This window comes from Patagioenas fasciata, chromosome 2 (genome assembly GCF_037038585.1).
Source record: "Patagioenas fasciata isolate bPatFas1 chromosome 2, bPatFas1.hap1, whole genome shotgun sequence".
Lineage (NCBI taxonomy): Eukaryota > Metazoa > Chordata > Aves > Columbiformes > Columbidae > Patagioenas > Patagioenas fasciata.
The window spans coordinates 75,348,796-75,373,193 of NC_092521.1; the positions used below are offsets into that span (position 1 = coordinate 75,348,796).

A 24,398-nucleotide genomic window follows, 5' to 3' on the forward strand; every position below is an offset into this window, starting at 1 on the left:
TTTTCAACAATTTTACCAAGATGATTTTGAGCCTTCAATAATTCTGTTCTTGAAAAACAAACATCATTCTACTTCTAGGGTCATGATTTTAAATACAGCAAGCTTTTTAATCTGTGGTAAATCATGCTGATCTATCATTTGGGTCTACTTGTAAAGCCTGGCAAAGAGACCACATTTCGCAGTTTGACATAATGGTCACTGGTGAATGGTCACCAGCTGAATGTGGACCCATTGGTAAAACTAAGTGGTTTAACTAACAGGAAGAAGAAAGGGAAAAAAAGCTCAAAAGTTAACTGACCCAAACATTTTTTTTTGGAAGCAAGTCAATTACATCACACTTTGAGCCTTGCCTTCACTGTTCCCCAATACAACGCATTTATTGGATTTTTTTTTGCTTTCCCAGAATCTGAAGGTAAAGAAGGCTGTGGGGACAGAGATTTTCAGAATCTGCTTTTCCTTCTTGTGCTACATACAGAGTCCCAGGAGGGTGGGGACCTACCCGGTCCAGAGGTGAGCAGGTCTAAGAAGGATGGGATATGTGTATCTGCTGTGCTGAAGAAACAAAGATTTTCACATCATACCCAACACACAAAAAAATATGGAAATACTCGAACACACAAATATATAGAATCATAGAACGTCATGAGTTGGAAGGAACCCACAAGGGTCATTGAGTCCAACTCCTGCCCCTGCACAGGACAACCCCACAGTTCACACCATGTGTCTGAGGGCGTTGTCCAGTCTCTTCTTGAGCACTGTCAGGCTTGGGGCCGTGACACCTTCCTGGGGACCCTGTTCCAGTGCTCCACCATCCTTTGGGTGAAGAACCTTCTCCTATGCACATGTATGTATTTATATATAATTTTCCATCATGTTTACATATTGATTTTTGTAAGTACATGCTTTATATATGCACTTCTGTGTATTTGGGTGGGTAGAGGTACACACAGTAAATACATATACACAGGTGCATTTAAATGCAACTATGTCCTTACACATGACCATACAGTTTTTACATATCTTCACTCTATCAAAGAATCACAGAATATCAGGGATTGGAAGGGACCTCAAAAGATAATCTAGTCCAATCCCTCTGCCGGAGCAGGAACACCTAGATGAGGTTACACAGGAATGTGTCCAGGCGGGTTTTGAATGTCTCCAGAGCAGGAGACTTCACAACCCCCCTGGGCAGCCTGTTCCAGTGCTCTGTCACCCTCACTGAGAAGAAGTTTCTTCTCATATTTAAGTGGAACCTCTTGTGTTCCAGTTTGTACCTGTCGCTTCTTGCCCTATCATTGGTTGTCACTGAGAAGAGCCTGGCTCCATCCTCATGACACTCACCCTTAATATATATTTGTAAACATTGATGGGTTTGCCCCTCAGTCTCCTCTTCTCCAAACTAAAGAGCCCCAGCTCCCTCAGCCTTTCCTCATAAGGGAGGTGCTCCACTCCCTTAATCATCTTTGTTGCCCTGCACTGGACCCTCTCCAGCAGTTCCCTGTCCTTCTTGAACTAAGGGGCCCAGAACTGGACACAATATCCCAGATGCATACATACTACATAAACGTGCGCTAAACTCTGAAGTATGACGGTATATGATTTTCTAGCCGTGTGAGCAATGACACACACATACACACGTGTAGGTGTGCGATACCCACCCGTGGGTCCCTCCCGAGGTGGTGTCTCTCAGCGCACCAACCCGCCACCCGCGAGTGCCGCTGCCACCGCCCCCACCCCGCTCCGCCGCCAGGGCCGCGCCCGCGTTACCCGCGCTGCCGCAGCGCGGGGCGGAGCGGAGCTCAGCGGGACGGCGCTGCGGGACGGGCTCCCGCCGCCTGCCGGCCGCTGCCCCGCCCCCGCCCGCCGAGGCCCGCAGCGGCGGTGCCGCAAGGCGCGTAGGCAGCGCGGGGTGCGCGGCGCGGCGGAGGCTGCGGCAGGGGCGCCCCGAGCGGCTCCTCTACCCTCGCCGGGGCCGGGCGGCGCCGAACAACGGGCCGGAGCGCGGCTCCGCCGCTGCGGGAGAGCGCGGGCGCAGGGGCTGCCCCTGCCGGCTTGTCCCCCCCGCTCCGGGGGGAGGTGCCCGGCGCGGCGCGGCGACCGGCCCGCGGGGGAGCCGGCCGGGATTGGCTCGGCCCCGTGCGAGCCGAAGGTGCTGGGGGAAGCCATCTGCAGCGCAGGCGATTTCGCCCGCTGTGCGTAGGGGGGGAGGGGGCCTCTCCCTTGCGGGTGGTTTGGGTTTTGTTCTTCCTCCTCTTTTTTTTTTTTCCTTCCTTCACGGGATCATGGGCACGGTAGCGGAGCCGTGATGTCCCCGGGAGCAGCCCCACTGCTGCAATGCTGCCCGCAGCAGCCTTAGCGAGGGGAGGCGTTTGAGCGGCGGCCGGCAGCCGCGCACCCTCCCCGCGGCAGCACCGCCGCCTTTCTCTTCCCGCCGCCCGCGCCCCGTGCGCCCAGACCGGCGGGAAAGGGGCTTCGCCGCCCGCCCCGTGCACCCCCCCTCGCCCGCAAACAGGGCTTTAAATTGATAATAATACCTCACCAAGCCATAAAGGCGAGAGGGAGAGCAGAGCCGTGTACAACATGGCCACTCTGCTGCGGAAAATCGGGCTGATCCGGCTGCACAACCGGGACACGGAGGACCCCAAGCACCACCACCGCAGCAGCAGCCAGCAGGGCTCCTCGCTCAGAGGCAGGGGCAACCAGAAGAACAGCAGCAACAAGCCGCAGCCGCAGGGCCCCCCCGGTGGCGGCGGCGGCTGCAGCAGCAGCAGCAGCGAGAGCAGCCCCGGGGGCCACAAGAACAAGAAGGCGCCGGAGTTCGCCAAGCAGCCCCCGCAGCCGCGGTCAGGCGGCGGCAGGGAGAAGCCGCGGGAGGCGGCCAGGGAGCCCGGCGCCGGCAAAGAGGCGGCGCAGCGGCCTGGCCCCGGTCCCGGCTCCGGGTGCGGGTCGGGGCCGGCGCCGCTGGTGCCGTTGCCGTCGGGGTCGGGGCCGCTGGCGCCCGCGGGCCGGCAGCAGCACTGCACGCAGGTGCGGACCCGGCGGCTGATGAAGGAGCTGCAGGACATCGCGCGGCTCAGCGACCGCTTCATCTCGGTGGAGCTGGTGGACGAGAGCCTCTTCGACTGGAACGTGAAGCTGCACCAGGTGGACAAGGACTCGGTGCTGTGGCAGGACATGAAGGAGACCAACACGGAGTACATCCTGCTCAACCTCACCTTCCCCGACAACTTCCCCTTCTCGCCGCCTTTCATGAGGGTGCTTAGCCCCCGCCTGGAGAACGGCTACGTCCTCGACGGCGGAGCCATCTGCATGGAGCTGCTCACCCCCCGCGGCTGGTCCAGCGCCTACACCGTGGAGGCTGTCATGAGGCAGTTTGCGGCCAGCTTGGTCAAGGGGCAGGTAGGGGGTCCGCGGGCTTGCATTCTGCGTGCATGTGGCAGGGGGGTGTGTGTCTGTGTGCATGTTGGGATGGGAACCCCAAAGGGCAACGGGTCAAGCCATGCCTGTGGCTGACCTTGACCAGGCCTGTGTGACAGGTGTCCCCCGAGGAGTTGGCATCACTGGTGGGAAGGAGGCGGGGACACGTGTGTTATACTTTGAGGTCCCTTCTCAGGCAGGTGCGAAAGAGGTATGAGGCAGCCCGGAGGAGCAAGGAGCACATGCGTCCATCGTGTCCTCCCGCGTGTCTTTTGTCCCAGTGCTTGGTTCTGCTGCATGTGGCACCGAGACGTCGTGCCCGTTACCCCACAGCCAAAGGGCATCTTCAGGTTCCAGTCAGGTTTGGGATTCGAGTCCTGTGCCTCCTGCCCTTCACTAACTAGTCAGCCATACTTGCTGGTCTGCTGCTGGCGTAGGGCGAGATGCTGGTGCTGCAGCCCCCAGGTCTTTGTCTGGTGCTGGCCTGCATAGCATCCCTCGGGGGAGAAGAGGCAACCCCCGTGCTCCCGGCTTTGGGTCTTGGCACACAGGACAGAGGTGTGATGTGGGGTCACATCTGGAATTGCAGCCTGAGCTGCCGACAAAGTTGTGCCAGTTTAAAATATCCCTCCGTGAAAGGAACAAGTAATTTCGGGCCCGTATTGCAGGTACAGCAGCAGGATGGTTCCTGCCAGCTGTCCTCTCTGGAGGAGCTGCCTGGCTCCCGGGGCAGAGGATTTAGTCTGAGCTGAATGCATTTTTTACTTTTTTTTTTTTTCTTTCTTTCTCCTCTGCAGAATATGCTTAGAAGTATTTTATAGGTCATTTTTAATAAATGAGTAGTTGTTGCTGGTGGAACTCATGGCCAGTCCTTTATGGTGACTGTAGTGGGCAATATCGACATGGCTGTGATAGGGTGATTTTCCTGTTCGCTTCAATAATGCCCTTGAACCCCAGGGACATGCACATCTGTCAGTAAATGATGCTAAGTAACTTCTTAAATTCATCTCTTGGCAAGGGGAGGGGGAAGGCTAAATAATACAATATTTTTAATTTGCTTAAAAATGAGGTTACTCCTGTTTGCCTCCATGGAACTGCTTGCATGAGCAGAAGTAAAAGCTTGGTTTCTCTTAAGACTGAAAATTAACTTTGATTATTTAGTGGACTCTTCTGTAAGTGGCTTTTCCTCCTTTCTGTTTGGTTTGGGCCTGCTGCTCCTTTTTTTAGTCAGTATTTTTCTCTGCACTTCCTTTGAAGAGGTCAAATTTCTGAGGTCACCTTGGGATATGAAAAACATCTACCAGAAAAAGAGAGCCTTAATTTACATTGGGCCTGGGTTATGTTGAAGTTCTATAGCTACTCTTACCACTTCTGACTATTTGTTGACCCACCTCTTTGTGTAAAGACCATGCTTCTTATTATTTTAAACAAGAGTTTAGAAGGACAATGATAAATTCTTTCTTTTTATAATAATAATTAAGCATCTTTCTGTAGTATTGAATGCTGAATGTAAAATGGTTACATTAAGATTTACTGCAATCATAAAATGGCTCAGTGAAGAAAAGCACTAAATTGTTTTACTAGTAATAAATATTAAGCTAGATAATTTGACAATTTTCTTCCCTAAACCACTTAAGAGATTTCCAGAAAGCAGTAGTAATTTCTGATAACAGAGGATGTTTATGTGTGCATCATGAGTCAACACATTAAAAATGCAAGAGTTTCAATAAAAGTATTCTGGAAGTTTACAAAGTTAATTATAGAAAAAGAGAATGCGTGTGGGATAAAAAAAAAGGCAGAACTAAATTGCTTCCAGCAATTTAGTAGTTAAGTAGGTGTACTGTGCACATTTCAGGGTCTTAGATCATTCATTCCAAATGGAAAGGTTAATAGGTAATATGACAATAAATTCAGTTTCTGGGTTACAGAGGTGTAGCCTGTGGTGGGTTACCAGCCTGTCATCCTGGCCGGGCTCAGTGTCACAGGAGCCATGTTTCTGTAATTGCACTCCCCTCGTTATGTAATCTCAACTCCATTGCATAATAGAGCTCAAAATACAACAGGCGCTCCCTTATCCCAGTTTCATTTTCCAGTTTACAGGTAATCTACTTTTGGCCGTATTTTTTTTTTTTTAATGGGAATAGAGCGGCCGGAGCATTGAGAGCTGAGGCGCCACATATCCCAGAGCTCCAGGGCTGGTTTTGGGTGGCTCTTGGCGTGCTGTGGGTCATCTCGATGCCTACAGGGAGCTGTCCTAAACAGTGATGGCTTGCACCAGGTTAATTGTCTAATTCCTGTAAGCAGCCTGCACTCTGCAATAGCATGCAGTATTCAGCACGCTTGCTATTAATCAGAAAGGCTGGAAGGGTGAGGTTGGTTCTCCACCGCCTCGAAACATGAGCAAATGGCAGCAGCCGTGATGCCAAGCGGGAGACACGGTGCTGCTGGCGGGTATTCGGGGGCTTCCAGAGAAATGTCGCTGGCTCGCAGCACCGTGATTTACCGTGACATCACCATGAGTCCTGGAGGCTGTGACGCACCCGGGAGCGAGCGCCTGGCTGGTGTGGGCGCCGGGGTGGGCAGGACCGAGCGTCCCGCCAGCGTACGTGCCTCCTTTTGGCAATTCGAGTGGTAAAACCGAGGCAGCTGATTTCATTCAGTGTTTCTCATCGGTCCCGTTTTGCTGGGTGAACTGTGACGCTGCCGTTTGCTGCCAGTTCTTCAGAGGGGAACGCGGCACTTCTTGGTCTGTTTTTTTGTCAGAGCTAATAGTAACCTGTGAATATATATATATAACCTTCAATTTTATGACAAAGTGATCAAAAAGCAGACTAACACTGAAAATACATTCTCAGGCAGTCAAGATTCTTGACAAATTCAGATTTTTTTAAAAATGAATTTGACAGACCTTTTAGCAGAATAAAAGAAAAATGGAGAGGAGTCATTCTGACATCTCGCAGGTGAAACGTTTGACTCAGGAGTTACGTCTGTAAGGTGACGTGAGTGTGCAACACGGAAGTCAAGAGGCAGCACTTTTCTGTTACTTTTCAGCATTGCCCTTGTATGCAGGGAAAACTGGGCCCAGGTTCTCAAACCAGAGCATGCCTCCTGGGGGCTGGATTTCAAAGCAGGGTGGCTGTTTCTCCAGATTTCACCAAGCAGGAACCATACACCTCAGGTGACCTTGCCTGAGATATCCTACCTTATGGGATGCATACCCTTGCTTCCTAGGTCAAATCTAGTATTGCATTTTTAGATCTTTTTTAAGTTTAAAATGGAAGAGAGAGAAATCGTGTTTGAATTAAACAATTCAACAGTCCCAAACTATGTGTTGTTGTTTTGTTTTGTTTTTTTTTTCCCGTTTTCAAGAAAAAAATGTTAATTAGCAAACAAGTTGGGGTTTGTTTGGTTGGTTGCTTCAGCTGTTCAGCTGAGAAAATCAATTATTCACACAGCTCCAGTCAGTATCTTGAGGGGAATTCTCAGTACATCAAAGGCCCAAGACTGTTTATCTGTCTGGGATCCAGAATCTTATTTTAAAAAAAGCTTGGTGTTCTTCTTAACTCAGCTGTAGCCTTGGTTTTAAGGAGATGACTTTGTACTTGCTTCCTGTACAATCAGCTGGTTGCAGGCTCCCATCATCACGGGGGAAAGCTTGGCCCTGCCAAACTGGAGAAATGGTAGCCGTGATTTGGAGTGCCAGCCAAGGAGGTGGGGTGATGCTAACGAAATAATGTAAATACCCGTTGTTTGTTCTCCTGGAGGCAACTGCTCGACATGCTTGTCTAGACAGAGCCTGCCACGTCTGTCTGTCTATCCAGCATGTGGGAGTGGCCCGCTGAGCGTTATTCCCTCTGAGCAGCACCTGTTAAAAGGACTTACTGATAAATTAAGAGGCAGAGATTTTAAAATGTTAATAACTGAAGGAAGGAAGGGGGCACAGCGTGGGTGGTAGGAGCACAATGGAACAGTGGGGGGTCCATCGTGGCTCTCCCAAGGGATGCACACGGCTGGGGCCTGTGCCCTTTTGTCAGGGAGGAGCCATCTCCCTCGTCCGAAAACATGGTGGATGACGTGGTCCCAAATGGAAAGGAGCAGGCGCTATCCAAAAGTGAAAGAGGATTTTGCATCCTGTAATGGACGTGTCGTTTATCACCAGAGACTAACAATTTGATGCTGTTTTGGGAGATGTTAAAGAGAGGACAAAGCTATGTGTGCCAATGTCCAAATAATGCGTCAGGAATTTTTATTTATTTATTTTTTATTTTATTTTGAGAACAACTAATACAACTGCACGTGATGCCTCAAGGACTTTGGGTTTCAGCTTGCCATAGTGTTGACCAGTAGCAGCATCGTCCTCCTTTTTGTGAGTCCCTCCATCTCTCTGTGGAGGCTGGGACAGGACTGCCAGCCTAAGGCAGGTAACTGCTGACTCTGCAGATTATGTCACAGAAAAAGGTCTTAATTGTGAGGATAATACTCCCTTACTCCTCCAGTGAATAGAAGGAGCATAAAAATTTTATCAGGACATAATAAAATAGGAATGAGGAACCCATAGTTACGAGTACTCTTGCTGTCCTGGGCTTCTATATAATGATTTAAACCCAAACCAAAATATAACTTGTAATTAAGGTTTCATTTTCTACAGGAAAATTTCCTGAATTCAAGTAAAAGTTGCTGGTATATAGCACTTTCATCCCTCCTGTTGTAATATTAGAAATACCTCAGTGGAATCCCATTAGTTTGCTTCAAGAGTTACGTGCTGACTTCTACCAGATTGAAACAGAAGAAATTGGCTTATTTTATGGAAAACAGATACAGAAGGTAGCAGTTAATCATAGTCTAAATTACTCCTTCTTCATCCTTTCGAACAAAAGTATGAGTGAGCAGATGGGACTTGCATGGCGTCCAGGAGGTCAGCAGGCTCCAGGTCTTTCAAATATGTATAGCAGAAATTAATTGCAGATCCATGGGTTTTTGTACTCCAGATGCCGGGTTTGAGGACTGTAGCCATGAATAAACCACCTAATCTCAAAGACTGCAGAAATGTATAGAGAACACTGTGGTCTCTGAATTATTTGGAGCCATTGTATCGTATTAGGACCTTGAAAAAATAAAACTGGCTTGCTTTTTGCTTTCGATTAGTTGCCTGAGCAAATTATGCCAGTTACCATAAAGGGAAGAAATGTTACTTTAGGTCCATGGTTGAAAACCACGTCATCTCATATACAAAGATTACAGATGAGACAAAGAGTGTATTATGTGGCTTGTTCCCCATGAAAGGTACAAATGCTGGGCCAAAGAGGTAACAAAGAATATTGTTTAGCTGCAGACAAAAATAATATATATTTGCCTTATAAGATTTCTCTTTTATTGTGATTGTGAAACCCAGGATTTTCAAGCTGAAGTTTAAGTGGGAGCACATAGATTTTCGATGTTGAGATGCTGGGACTGATGAATGGGCTGGAAAAAACATTGTTCATGTGTACTCTGATATATTGCTGTTCTGACTATCCACTATTATTATGCAAATATATTCTGCTGAAAGGAATGAAGACAGAGATGCCAGCTCATTGAATTAGGAGGCTGTTTTAATTCTTTTAAAAAGCAGGGGGATCATAATCTCCATTTTACCCCTTCAAAACATAAAAAGGAAAATTTTAAAATATTTTCAGCTATTATGCTTAGTGTTAGAATAGTCATCAAATAAGTTAAATCACTAAATTGAAACAAACTGCTTATTTTAAAACATGCTTTTATGGCAGGAAGAACTAATTCTTCCTGGCAATACCTGACTGATTTCCTAAATAAGAATTTAAGAGAATTGCTGCTTTGTATCATAGAAAAATTGAATTTGCTCAAAAGAGCAAGATTCTTCTTCCCTGATTTACAAAAGAAGTCCTCATTTTCTTCAGTGAAAGTGTTCAGGTAGAGAGAACTGTGTAGCGTTTGGGTATTTGTCAGACACTTTGTTGAAGAACTGTATTTTTTCAGATGCAAAAAGCTTATTCCCAAGGGGTGACATGTCCTCCTGGGGGAGTAACCTAGATGACCCACTTTCTATTGTGAGGAAGATTTACTCTTCCTTATACAGACTAGCCTTTAAAATATGCAGATTTCCTGGCATCTACACAATGCCCAGGGATTTCCATGCATGACCAGACGCTTCTGTATCTAAGTAATTCTGATCCTCGTATCATGGGAGTCTTATTGCGAGGTGTGATCCAAGGCACGTCCCCCAAGTGGGGCATCTGCTCTCACGAAGTGGGGCATTGGTTAAGTAAGGTAATATTAGCTGCATTTCTTTTTCCCATCTAAGCTCCTTTGGGCTGATGAGAGACAATATTGGCATATTCAGTCTTTCACATGCAGCCTCCAGTTTACAAATTATCTTCTCCTGTAGCTGTCAGAAAAGGTAACGCTGACATGAGGCACGAAGGAAGACGGGAGGATGGAAGGATTGCCAGGTGCAATTACTCTGTGGTTAAACAGTGAGAACTGCAGGGACTACAGTGATTATACTGTCTGAATGGTTGAAAATATATGTTAAATTTAACGTGCACAGGATCTGGTTGTCTCGCTTGTAAGTGGAATACCAGGTTTCTCTTAAATCACATACTATTTTTTTTAAAGCATGTGGGCTGGGACTGGTCTGACACCTGGTTTAGTCCTGCTCCACAAAGTCACTGCTAAAGGATGCTGAGCACCCCACAACATTGATCTTTGGCTGGAAATGGTGGCAATTGGGTAGATCCTGAAAGGTGCCAGACAAGCTGCATTGGAAGGTGATGGTTCTGCTACCTAACTCGGCTGGCAGTGAAACAAACCAGCACTGCATTGGGAACTGGAAGAGCATCCACCAGGGAGAAACATAGATGTGCTTTGATGAAAATGAATTTGCAGTCCTTATTGATCTGCATGAAACAGGTAACTGGGCACCACACTTAAGACATTTTTATCTGCTTCACGATTTGTGCATGTTGTTGAAACTGGTGATCCTCATTGATTTAATCCTCTTCTGTGCAGGCTCTCCAGAACCCCTGGAACTTCTGCAGTGACTCCTTCATAGAGTTACAAATCAGTCACAGTCCCAAATCTGTATTCAAAGATGAGTGAAAGTAAACCTGAGGAAGGAAGAGTAAGCCTACATTATGAAATGTCCTGGAGCTCAGATGCTTCTCATAGCCAAGCTTTATGAGCTGTGGAATGACTAGATATTTCTCCTGTTTCTGGGTTTGCCTTACAAATGGTAACAACTCCCCAGATGCAGTAAGAAGTGTAGGGCTTATTTCCATAATATTTGCCCATTTAAAAACCTGAAACATCACAAAGAAGAGGAAATTTGTTACTGATTTTTCAAATTTTCTGTGAAATTCTGTAAATGTCAAATTTTCTACAAATTTGCCAATATTATTTCTATTGAAATATACCTAATATTGAATTGTTCTATAATTATTGGGGAGGAGGTTATTTCCCAGTTAGAACACTTAGGCTGAGGACAAGTCATCTAACTTCAGCCTTCAGGTTTTGCCACTGACTTCAGGTGCAGTCATGGGCAAGTCGTACGACTTCACTATATTCCTCTTTCCCACCTGTAAAGTACAGATAACCTTTCCAAAGGTCATTTGAGGACATGTACTTAAAGCACTCAGAAGTGGGGGTTCTATGAGTAGGTGTCCATGTGCATCAGTATGAAGCATGTCATAGTGAAGAGATTGACACATTTGTATAAAGAGCAGGGAAAAAAGCTCATTGGCTTGTGACTCTAATCTTACTGAATTTGGCTGTAACTCAATTAAATGTTCCTAGAGGTAGTCTGCTTTTTACTCCTCTTCGTTTTGGGGTTTTCTTTTAGCATGGTGGAGCTTTGGGAAACGTGGAGATAAACATTGTTGTCTGGGCTGTAGCTCCTTTGTCTTTAGAACCTGTCGTAAAGAATTATTTGCTTTGCCTCGGTTGGGTTTACACCAGTGACTGTGTTTAACTTGGGTAATGTCAGGTTCCTGATGTGGAGGACCCGTGGACTGATGCAAAGAGGGGCTGTCTTGCTCCCAGCCTTTTAACCTGGACTTACCCTCAGTAACTCTGCTGTACCTGGTTCCACAGAGAGGGAGCCCAGGGAACTCGGCAGAAGGCTAACAGAGGAAACAACCCTTCATCATTTAGACTAGCAGGTGCCTGTTTGATGGCAGGAGACAGGGACTATCTCTTTTGATGGAAGCCCACCATGTTGTAAGACTGCACCTTCGGCCCTGGAGGTCCTAGAGGCACCTTCCAAGAATGTGGTCAGCTGTCAAAAAAAAAGGGAAAGGTGAGGAAGAGCAGTGCACTTCTCTGGCTGTCAAACAGGGATTGGGACTGTAAGCGTTCATATAGATTAAGAGCTACTTACACCAGGCTGAACACAGACGAGTGACCATTAGTAATTACTCAGCTGGAACTTAGATTTCTTTTTCCTGGACAAAGAACAGTCACACTCCCAGAAGGAACAATTTACAGGACGCTTTAAAGCCAGAACTTGGTGGGTTTTCCCTTCTTTGTATAGATTATTCTTAAAAACGAGAGCAAAAAAGGTGTGGAAATATTGCTTCAGAAATAACACATTTGCAGGAAAACATCCTATTTTTGATTAACTTATGCTGCAACATTAACAGTAATTGTCAGCATCATTTTCTATACTGCTTTCTTTTAGCTATAGCTAAAAATTACATATAGTGCAATATAGATTCTGTGCAGTTTTGAGGCATGATTGATTAACTCTGCCTCATCACTACGTGAAGGAAAAAAATTACAAACCATGTAATTGGGAGGAGAGACTGTGTATATTGCACTCTAGCAATGATGTGACATATTGCAGTCATTGCACTGAGAGCATGACAGTAGCTCACTTCAGCGTTGCTATCCTTTTGAATGCTTCCCTAAAGCCAGTGGAAATATTTTTCTCTGAAAACTTGTTTAAATATTCTAGAATAAGACTGGTTCAGGCTTAAGCACTGTACTTCTCTGTTATTTATCAGAAAATATTTGAGTATGTTTGCATAGTATGCAGCTTGGAACAGTTGGAGCCCAAAGCCATTAGTCACTGGCACATTAGTGGAACACCTTATGTACGGGAGACTCATAGTGTGCTCCACCTCTTATAAAATCCACAGGTTTTGCGTCATCCATGGAGAAGCCTGGGACAACAGACTTGGAGAATGGGTATATCCTTGTGGGTCTCCTTCCTGTCCTTGGAGGGGTCACCACAGATGCAGTGGGTGGCACAGTGACTTCCTACAGTCTTTTGTTTACCTCTCTAAACCTCTGCATGTTTTCCACTTCTTGACATTTACCTTGAGGTGGGTTACTAAAGCCTGCTGTGGAGATCTCTTAAGAGATGGAGAAAATTAAATTGTGCCCATGCACCCTTGTGCTGGCTTAAATGGTGGGCCACGTTTAGCCGTATGCGAGGAAGCTGGGTATGATTTGCCTTTGAAAGACCAACCTGGAGATATTTGCATATCCAGGATTAATGAAAGGAACGCAGGGCTGAGGAGTTTGCGTTAAGACCAGTGCTAACAACCTGAAGGCTTGCCTGCTTCTATTAGCTGTGTACTGTTTACAATGAATACAACTTTTTGTTAACCAGGCCAGGAAAAAAAGTCTGGATGTGCCTGAAGGTTTTACTGTGGCATCTCAGGGACCTGTAGTGCAGGGGCTTACGCTGTTTCCAGAGCAACCTCAGTGCTGTAAGGGCTGATGATTGCATGCAATAAATCTCTGAAAATGTAGGATCTAGTAACACGGGGACTTTGATCAGGAGAGAACTGAGCACAATCTTGAAGGATTCAGGACCTGGCTACGCAGTGCCACAGCTGACCTGTGTTGGCAGTTCAGCTCCAAGTATCTGAATTGGACTTGGAGACCTACATAGATCCCTTCTAGCCAGAAACTGGTGATTGTATGATCCTGTGAAGGGCCGGCCACCATTATGTAGTCCTGTCCTTCCAGGTACAGCCCACAAGCACACCTGATGCTGTGTGCTATGCCAGAACTGATAGGTTTTGGTCTGGGACCTACCGTAGCTGGTATGACAAGAGAGAGAAATCCCTTCATCCCTGCCAGAGAAATCTGCTTGAGGCCATACTGATTCTGGAAATACCAGGAGAAATGTCAGGACTGTTTTTCATAACACACAGGCCAGACGTGGGCAGATTCATGGTTGTCGTGGGATTACAGGGCTAAAGAGCTTCAGACTTCATATTTGGTATCTCTGTGTGTGACTTAACTCTGTCTTCGGACCACTTCGTGTTACGGGGTTGTCAGGGAAGAAGAGATATGGCACATTGCTGATAATGATACTGAAGGACTTTAAGGAGCTACTAGATGTTGAGTTTAATGTTTTTGAGGATGTGCCTCAGTGTCACATAGCGCTCTTGAGGGGAGGACATGCAAATGCATTCATGATTGTGGAAAAACGTGGAGACCACTGCGGCATCACTGAGAAGCAGAAAAGCTCCCAGATTTGCCCAGAGTGGCCTGTCAATCTGGGTGCCGATCACATGCGAGATTTACTTTGGGTCTTTTGCTGAATGTGGTGGCCACCCACAGCAGACTGCTCCAGGAGGCCTTTCTCCTAGCAGTTATCAGGGTTGTAGACTGGATCCTTATCGGGTGTTTGTTCAAACTCATTAGTTTGATTAAGCAGTGAGTGGCGTGCAGTTGCCCACCACAGGGGCACAAGTGGGGGTGCAGGCCAAGCGCAGCCTGTGTCCCCCTGCATTTCAGTGTGGCTTGAGCAAAACAGTTGGATGCCGTGGCATTGCTTTCACCTTTCCTATGTTTCTAGCTTGGTAAAGTTATATCTTGATAAGTACATGAAGTCACAGCAGATGGCAAAATCTGAAATGTTCTCTCCAGCTCTTTGTTTTAATTAGGCTTTCAGTCATCTCTTTATGAAAAGCACTCTGCGAGTGTTTGAAAGTATTGCAAGTATTTAAATGATCTCCTGGTATGACTTCTCAGAGCTAAAGTTGACGCTAATATCTTTATGAAAGGCTTTATTGGGTTTTCTCTGTTGTTTTTGATCTTCTGTGGAATGTTTTGATCTTGCTCAGATATTGGTTTGCTATCTTCTATTGATTTGGTGCTGGACACACCAAAACACTGGCTGTGCAAATGACTTGTATTCCTTACCACGGCAGTGCTGACGTGCGTGGTTTAGAGGTTGGTGCAGATGCAGTTGTGCGCAATTGAGCTACGGCCAGCACTGTATTTGCGTACTGTATTTACCATATTTATCCTTACAGAATGCAGTAGCTCATAGTCTCCTGACCAGAGTTAAAATTACTGCATGTTTAAGTAGCATGCAATCTGAAAATAAACTGTAGTGAGAACTGGTAACATCGCTTGTTAAAATGTTTGACGCTTTCTTTTATAGTTGCTTGCAAAATGCCATTTTTTAGTTAAACTTGGGAAGAGTTTTGTGGGAATTCCAAAAAGGTAAAAATCATTAAGACAGTAGATGCGACTCAGGTATAGACACAAAAGCATCTTGAGTGCGTTGACTGAAATTCCACCCTTCTTTCTTTTTTACCTCAGATTTACTTGAGGCACCAAAAAGGGAAGCTTTCAGTCCAGGAGGTTAAATTTTATCGAAATTATAAACACCTGGCAGGATATTAGTTAATAAGAGACAGTGCTGACCATGCTACCCATAGTTTCTGTATAAACAAAGAAATGCATGGACTACAGTGGGGTAGAATTATCTGGTCTTTGATGGTGCAGTTTACATAGAACCTGCACATGGTACCAGAATGCATTTCAGAAGTGGATCTAATGATACTTTAATAACAAAAAAGTATGAGAATAAACTCACGGGACAATGCTCATTTGATCTGTTGTGACTCCAGTAACATTTAAGATGATGTGATGATATTCACTGCGTTATTGCACCAAAGAATTCTTATTATCCCTGTTTGAAAGCAGTAAGTATCTGACACTAAACATGAGTGGTAGCAGTTCTCAATGCAGAGGCCCTATTTCTATGTATAGATTGTTATTAATACTTGGATAAAGCTGGAGAAGACATGGATCACAATTCACAAAGGTATCACACAATTCAGAATGGTATCAGAGCTTTAAGTGATGAAAAAAACATATGTATAAAATAAGACATGGCAAATAGACAATCCAGAAATTAAGTAGTGGAGTAAGTTTATATTTACTTTCAAAAGTATTTAATTGGTGACATTTTGAGGACAGCGTATCTTGTGCTGACTTCATCTTCTGTTGCACTTTGCTTTATCTTTCCCTATGTTTCTCTAAGTATGCTTCCAACAAAAGCTCAGATTAGGAAGAAAATACAAAACAAATTTTGTAACAGCAAAAATATGTAAGATAATTAGTGAGATTTTTAAAATGTTACTCAGTTTTATTTAAGTATTCCTTTTGTCTAAACTAAAAAGGAATAATTTTTAAGAAAATTTACTAGCAGGGTTAAATTGAGTACCATTCAGATCATCCTTATTTGGGAAATATTAATTGCCAGATTAGTATGCGGATGGCAAGGGTGTCTCGCTGTTTAGTCTGTCAAGGGGTATTTAAAGAGGAAAAACATTGCCAGTCTGTAAATGGCGACTAGGGAGAAAGGCGAGGAAAAGCGTATTTTTGTGAAAACCAGATGGGTATAAATTGTCTGTGAGTAAATCAAGGTGGGAATTAGAGGCCGTTCTTAATCTTTAGTTAAGGTAGACTCTGAAAGAGAAGTCAAATCGCACAGAAAAACGAGTTATTAAAAAAGGAGTAGGAAACAGCTTTTTTATCTCATGTGTCCATAGTTCTGTTATAATAACAGTGGCGCTGAACACAAAAGCATATCTGTGCAATACTGACAGCAATGACAGCTTTCTAGAATGAAATGATTTGTCCACACTGCAGAGTAATCCTGCCCATTTTAGTCTGTAAAAATAACTTTGATACTCTGAGGACAGACTTTTCTTTTTCCTTTTTTTTTTTCTTTTTTCTTTTTTTTTTCCCTTCCATATACCTGGTTATTTTCTCAGTATGATTTGTTGCATGTGATTACAAATGACAGTTTTTGGTTTTAATTCCAAATTGACAATAAAACACAGGAGTCAAAAGATGCAGCCTGATGCATCATTTTGAGGAAAAAAAAAAATTGAAAAAATGAGAACATAGTAACTTGGTTCTTAATACGTGTAACACTGTAATATGATACCTGCTCATCAAATACCATTTACTCCTAAAAAGGCTTTCAGTGCAGTTTATCAAAGTTATTAAAATTATTAAACTTGTGACTTCAGTAAACTATTTTGTGACAAATCCAATAGGCATAATTATTTTAAAGGGTATTATTGCTGTAGAGTGGAACAAATTTGCAGCTAAATTTCTTTCTTGTGTCTCTGTTAGTTGGTAGTTGACATGGACCCATGTGAAAAATCAGGTAAGCTATTAATAAGTCAGTAAATGTCTCTGTTGCCAAACAAGGATTTGAAGTTATATACTGGCGTGCATTTAGAGATAGCATTTAATTACAAAGTAATAAAGATGCAGTATATTTAAATGTGTGTATTTTTATCTATTACCAAGCTTGTCATGAAAGGATAATAAACAAATCAGGTTTTTTTTTCATGTAGGTTTGAAGTGGGTTGTTTTAAAGGTGCTCCTGCCTTTAAGAACTGCCAGAGCTATTAGTTTCTCTTGGGTCCGATGATTAGAAGAAAAACGAAGTGTGTTTGCTGGGATGGATGTATTTTTTCATGGCGTTCTGCGTGAGCAGCGGGAGGTGGGGGATGAGACAAGGGGAGCTCTGAGATGTAGCACTTGGAAACTCCCCGCTTTTGTGGTCGTTCTCCAGGGTCACCCACTGCGTGATATCCACACCTTGGACTGTATTACGAGTGTGGCATGAAAATTAGTTTGAAAGCTCTTTGTGTCCCCCCAGCTCTGAGCTGGTGACTCGGCAGCGGCTGCAGCAGCCGCTCTCCTGCACACACAGACACTGGGCCGGGGGAGGCCAGGGGGTGTTAGGGAGCTGATTCCTCTCCTGAGGCTGAAAAGGGCCAGGGGGACCCCCACAAAACCTGCCTGTCCCCAGGCAGGGCCCCGCCATGCCGAGGTGCCATTCCTGTGGCGTGTCGCTGTGCTCCATGCCGTCCCTGTCCGCACCCCTGACCAGGCCGCGGGGTATGAGGGTCTGCCCACCAAATGCTTTATGGCAGAGGTCCCTTGGTTTGTTTGCAGGGGTCCCTGTGCCCCAGAAGGGGAGGCAAGCGGGGTGGCACAGCCGCAGCAGCAGCCGCTGGTTGCTGCAGGCAGGGCAGGCTGCCAGCACAGGGGCTCTCTGGGAAGAAATAGCCCAGCAGATGTCTTTTTTTTTTTTTTACTTCACTGCACATCATTTTTAGTCATCTCTAATAATGCATTTGTCTGGCCCAGTTTGGGAACTCCGCTTTCTGGTACCCATGAGTGAAAGCCTTTTGGCCTGATGCGTTGAAAAGTTAGGCTGTGGTTTCCAGCTGCCTGTTCACGTGTTTAATGAAGGTTTTCTTTTTTTTTTTGTTTGGTGCAGGGCCGTATCTGCAGAAAAGCTGGCAAATCAAAAAAATCATTCAGTCGAAAGGAAGCTGAAGCAACATTTAAGAGTTTGGTGAAGACCCATGAAAAATATGGGTGGGTCACCCCACCCGTCTCTGATGGCTGATGTTAGCAACCTGCACTTGACAAAAATGCTGAACAAAAGTACTGTGACATCTCCTCAGTGCTGTACACCACCCATCCTTTTCTACTTCAGCTTCAGTTACATACCATGAATGTCAAGGAGACATCTAAGTTATTTATGAACAGATATGTTTACAGAGGGAGAGAAAAAAAAAATGCTGTGTAGGATTATATTTCAAGACTGGAGAATGGTCATCATTGAAGTCACTTGAGCGGATGCTGAGATTGTGTCATTTGCCCCCATACAGCCCACATTGTCTTCAGCTTCTTTCCATGACAGCAGCACCAAACAGCAGTACTGGAAAGTCTATCCATTGCTGCTCAGTTCATTTAAATGTAAATGAAACAGTTAATATTTAATAGGGAAGCAGTGCATTGCAGGTACATGTTTGCTGTGCTGTTTATCTTCGTCTCCTAGCAGGTCAACATAACTTGAAGATTTGTCTTTATGTGGAACTGTGGTCTGCTGTGACTAAATTTAGACCTCATTTGTGCTCTATATATGACCTTTAATTCATAAACGAAACCAGAATTCAAATGCTGAAAGGTCCTAGTGTTGATAAATTAAGTGGGATCACCCAACAGGTTACAATGTGCTATCTATGCTGATATTGTGGTGTGCTGCTCAGAAATAAACCAGTGCAGTTAGCTGAAGGTTAGGTGGTTTTTTTCAAACGCATCCACGCCAGGGATCAGAGTGGTTGGTGACAGCAGAACCATTATTACCCTGCTGGTACCTTCTACAGTAGCATGTGGCCTGTAAGTTCTTCAAAATGGTAAAATGAATGGAAATGGACAAAGCAACCTTAAAAATTATCTGCTTAATTTTAAAATGATATGCCAGTACAGAGTAAAAATTTTCAAGGCAAATGGAACATGGTTTGTAAGATGATTTGCATGACTGGAATTTTCTTTTTTATTTTCATTCAATAGACATTGTATGTACTTAGAGCCCAGTATCTGAGAAAACCCACTGATGTATATAAATGTCCTATTATTTAATCATTAAGATTTAAGTTTTCTGGTAAACAAATTGAAAAACCTTTCTAAGGGACTCCATAAAAGCTGAAGGTGATGTTTAGAATGGTACAAGAAAGCATTAAAATTGTGGATTCCGAATGGAAGATCGTATTGGACACATGCTGAATAAAATCACCAGTATCGTTTCTGTTGCCTCAGGAATTCAATCATTTTGACCAGCTCTTGTATTCAAGGTAATATGTTTTCTATTGTGAAATTCTAGGCACCCTATAGGTATATCTATTGTGGCAATATTTTAAATGAAAGCAGAACAGTATTGATTGTAAGAATAGTTTGGAGGGGGGAAAAAATGTGTGTTTGTAAACACTTTCCATCATATGGCTAACACAAGACCGAATTGAAAGTGTTGGCCAGTTTGTGTTACAGCAATGGGACACTGTACAAAGAGTTTTGGGGTTTGGAGTTTGATTGGAACTACTCACACTGGAGAAGAACAAAAGACTAACAAAGGACAAAGGAGTTCACACACAAGAGAAGAAGCAGCAGAGTAGATATTAATGCAAAAACACTGCTCAGTTTATCTATAGTTGCTTTGCCAGGGTAGCTGTTTGTCAGCTAGATAGGGAGAAAAATGGTCAAAACCTTCACCAAAAAGGTTATGCAGGTCAGAGCCACTCAGTGTCATGGATGTAGCTGGTTTCTGACACTTCTCGTCTCCATCAGCTGCCTCTTCTCTTCCTCCTCTGACCATTTGTGGTACCCACCTGGTGTGTCTTATCTCAGTTACAAATGGAAATGCTTGATACCACAAATCTGTGCAGATCTTGCTGTGATTTTTCTCACCCTGCTTTATACTGGGAAATGATGCTGCAATTCAGTGTATGTTTACTTTTACCCTCAAAAGTGAGGAATAACATTTCGAGTAATTTATTTACTCAGTTTCATAAACATTTTTTGCTATCCTTTATGAAAGAGGAAACTAGTATGTTTAGTTAGGCATCAAATACTTTGCAATCCCTAGTGGCACTCCCTGAGAACATATAGAGAGATCTAGCACTGGAAAGCATAAGTTTTGTTAATTCCCTTGGGAAAAGCTCTTCCCTCATCTGCACAGTAAAATCATGTTAAAAGCAGTGTGAAGCTATGGTAAATCTTTGGGGGGGATTATTTCTTCTGCTGCTGTTTTTTAACCTGTCTCTTTTTTTCTGTCAGTGGGTTATTTTAAATCTTCCTGAGAACCGTATCTTTAATATTTAATTAAAGGGTTAGCTAAAAGAAACATAGTGGGTGGATTGCTACCACTTCCCTCAAACCTACTTATTATGTGTCTTCTTAAGTGAGCTTTAAATAGTTATAGCAAACATCATCGCTAAAAATCACAGTTACTTTCAGGCTGTAGGAGGTTCTCTGTATCACTCAGAGTCTTGGAGCAGTAGGGGAGGCAAACAAAAAAATCTGGAGTGCTTTGAAGCTGTAGCAGAAGGGGAGCAGGGCGTGTGTGATAAGCTGCAGCGACAAATCGTGCAAGGAAGAAAGAAGGAAAAGTGCACTGCATGAACTAGGGCGGAATGAAGTTCCTGAACACCAAAAATAAGACTGTTCCTATTGAAGAGACGACGGCTGAAAGCAGGAGCAGCCTGCGCTGGGGGAGATGCAGGAAAAAGGGGACAGCGGGGAGCACAGAGGCTTTGTGCTTCTGAGCGGGGAGGGATGGAGATGGCTGGGAATGTAGTTAATTAAGAGGTTTAGAAATAGTGTTGATCTATTTTAGGGAAAATGAGTTCATGGTTTTTGTCTAGCTGTATGCTAGACAGGTTCTACTTTCTATGCAAGAGACAAGCCTAAAAGAAGTGAATAAGGGAAAGGGAAAGGTGTGTGAGAGAAAGGAAGAGAGCAAGACCTGAGAGAGAGAGAGAAGTATAGGCTGGGGAAGATACAACTGAGCAGCTAAAACACAGGATAAATAAAACCTGATCATGGAAGGGGTAAGACGGATCAAAGGAGAACAGCACAGTACCAACAAGAGGCACCAAGTAGGGCTGGAGGACAGCAGTTTAGGTAGGACCTACTGTAGGAGCTGGCTGCAGAGCTGCTCCAGGTGCCTTTTGGTTGAGGGAGCTTCAGTGAAAATATCCTATAATATCCTTTTTGTTTGTATCCTAGGCAAGTGCTATGTGCTTCCTCCTTGCTCTGTCCTCGTTCTGGCAGCTGAGAAGGATGTTAAGTTTTGGAGCTGTGTTGTGAAACTCAAATGAGGCCGTCACCTCACTTTTGTGACTGAGAAGTAGAGCCAAATGTCACTCCTAGTCCTGAACTCGAGGAGGCCAAAATCAAATTAGACTGGCCAGTTGTCTGGTTTGTCAGAGTTCCTCAATATCAAAGACGTAGGAGGATTTTTTTTTCTTTGTTCTGACAGTAAGCATTAATATTCCCCCTTTATCCAGTCCAAAATCTCCTTAGTCCTTCTTGTAAAATTAACAGTTAGCACAGATCCTCCAGCTCTCATTAGACTCATTTTTTCAGGAATATTGTTTTCCATCTGCTGTCCCCAGAACAGATGATTGATTTGAAACTAGCATCTGAAGAGGTGTGAAGTTGTATTAAGAAGTTACTTCCTGGCTTTTTTAGAATATGTCCTTTTGGAGGAGCTTCTTTGAGTCTGAAAAAGCTACTTGACTGAGTACAGGCATTGAATGAAGAAAGCGTATGACAAAGGAAGAAAACTGTCTTTGAATACATAAACACTGAAATATGTCTACAAAGAACATAGCTCATGATTTATATGGGAATATATTTATGTATCATTAGAAATTGATCCTGAAAGTTCAACAATCAAAAACTTAGCAGCCAAAGACCTCTGGACCTTGCCTTGTTTTCTCTCCTGAAGGCAGCATGTCTCCTTCATTCCAGCCTAAACTTCAGTCCCAAGTACAAAAAAAGATAATTGGTATGGTCAGTTTATTTGGTGCTATGACACTGTATTATATAAAAAAAAGACTCAGGTCATTCTCCTCCTGCAAAGCAGTACATAAGATCCTAAAATGGAGCTTGTTGCATAAATAGCAGGGCTGGGACAAAGCCTTCCTAGTATAACAAATACACGTGATATGGCTGTGTAATATATATACTTTTAGAAAACTCATTTAGAAAGACATTCAGAGTCACAGCTGCCAAGCAGCAATCGCTGTGATGGGCAGTGCTCTGACGTGTATGTACTTTCCATTCCACAGGAACTTGCAATCGAGAGAAATCTATTCTTGATAGGCTGACTGTACAGAGAAAATACTGTAGAACTAACTGACATTTGGAATTTAAATCTCAGAGTTTTCTTCTCCACATTTTACTCTTCGTTTTTTTCCAAGATTTTCAGGCACAGACAGGGAGTCATAGCATCTTCATTTTACACTAGCATTATGGCCAGTGTGGTTATTTATTACTCCAACAAGGTGGTTGACTATGAACACACTTCTTGTTGATGAAGTTTTCAGAGGATAACTGTCTTCCAGCTGATTGCCTGGGTGTGGAGCTCGGCTGATGTACTTTTTCATGTTACATGGGCGGGCATGATGCATACTTAGGCATCTGAGACATTAGCTGAAATTACATGAGGAAGCACTGTGTAACCTCATCTAAGCGTTCCTGCTCCGGCAGAGGGATTGGACTAGGTGATCTTTTGAGGTCCCTTCCAATCCCTGACATTCTGTGATTCTGTGATTTGCACAGAGTCAGTGTGAAAGGTTTGTCTCTTCCATGCAGTAGGTAACTTCTGGTGAAGAAGTTCCTCTCAAACTGTATGCTGAACTGTACAAACTGTACAAACAGGCCAACAAGCAGGCCAACATGCTGGTACAAGATAATTTTCCAGTTACATATCCCCTCCCTGACAAGCACCAGCCTATGTTAAATAGTCTGCTACAGGCGTCACATTTCAGAAGATGACAGTCAGTAGAGATGCTGAAGAAAAACTCTTGGGTACGTGTCTTCTCCAGCCTTCCCAGTGCATTCCTGGGAAGAAGATGCTGCCCTGATCCAAGTGAAGGAGAGAGGCCGAGAGCTGTGCACGTGCACTAAGAGCGAAGTGCTGGCTGTGGGAAGCTGGGGACAACAAGCCTCAGAGCTTACTTAAGCAAATACTTTACAAACGTGTATATTACTCGGATTGAGTCAAAGGGTCCAGTGCATCTTTGACCTGAATGCAGATTTGCGGAGCAGATGGGTTACTAAATATGCACTGGGGGCTTTAGTGTGAGTTAGTGACACATTTAAAGTTTTGCTTTGCTCGCACTGAAGAATAAAGTGGTTGTCAAACTAGGTCTGAGGACAAACAGGTTGAAAGTGAGTCACCTGCTATTGCCAGCACAATTGCACTGGAGAGGTGGTTTCTTTTGTACATGGAAGGGTAGAGATGAGGTACTGCAGCAAGAGCAGCCAGTAGGACATTACAAAAAGTTATACAGACAGAGCTTGCGTCTTTGCTCCCCCCTGCCCCTCATATTATTGGCTGCTTAATTGCCTCCTCTTAAATGTACATTGCTCTGCTTTGTAAATTTTAGCCCCCTTCCCCCTGTTTTATATCACATGAGAAGTTTACTAGTATGCTAAGGAAACCTTAAAACAAGTCACGTAAATTTACATTTAAAGCCCGTATTTCAATCTAGAAGCCTGCAAATGCCATGCTGACACCTGTCAAATTTCACCAACAGCTTCTTCACACTAGTAAGTCTTGGACAGATCAGTGATCACGGTAGTTAACACAAAAATAGAAACTGTGTGATTTGGATTTTGACTTAGTCTTTTGCCTGATTGCTTTGTCTTTCAGTGTGATTGACTTCAGAGGAGAACGTCAAACTAACAGCAGTGAAACTGTCATAGTGTTGTTTATTTATAACAGTTCCCTTTGTTCATGCTGCTAAATAAGGTGGCAATAAACATTCATTGCAGTTGTGTTTCACCAAATGGGAATTCAGAGAGAACTTCTCACCCTCTGAAAACTTTGCATTTTATACTTAGTGTTTGCCACCACACTTAGCATTCATTATCTTTTACTGTTGTGTTTTCTTATTGAGTGACCTCATGTTCTAAATTATTTGTGGTTCACTAAAAGAAGTATTTCAAGTGTGCTGCAGGTCCTCTTGGCAAAATCAGTGAAATGTAACTGAACCAAACCTAATTGTCTATGTGATTTACAGGAGGAGTTCACTTGCCATTTGTATTAACAAGATTTGTAGACTTTTACTAAAGATTCCCTTTCTGAAGCTCCTCAACAAAACCAAGACTTC

At 44.1% G+C, this 24,398-nt stretch overlaps 1 protein-coding gene across 1 annotated transcript; it reads left to right on the forward strand.

The window, feature by feature from the left end:
* Positions 1-1,882: 1,882 nt before the first annotated feature.
* UBE2QL1 (ubiquitin conjugating enzyme E2 QL1) lies at positions 1,883-19,304 on the forward strand. The gene is made up of 2 exons (XM_065832484.2): positions 1,883-3,399; positions 17,990-19,304. Exons 1-2 carry the CDS (start codon positions 2,581-2,583, stop codon positions 18,119-18,121), a joined length of 951 nt encoding a protein of 316 aa, XP_065688556.1. The 5' UTR covers positions 1,883-2,580; the 3' UTR covers positions 18,122-19,304.
* The last annotated feature ends 5,094 nt before the right edge of the window (positions 19,305-24,398 follow it).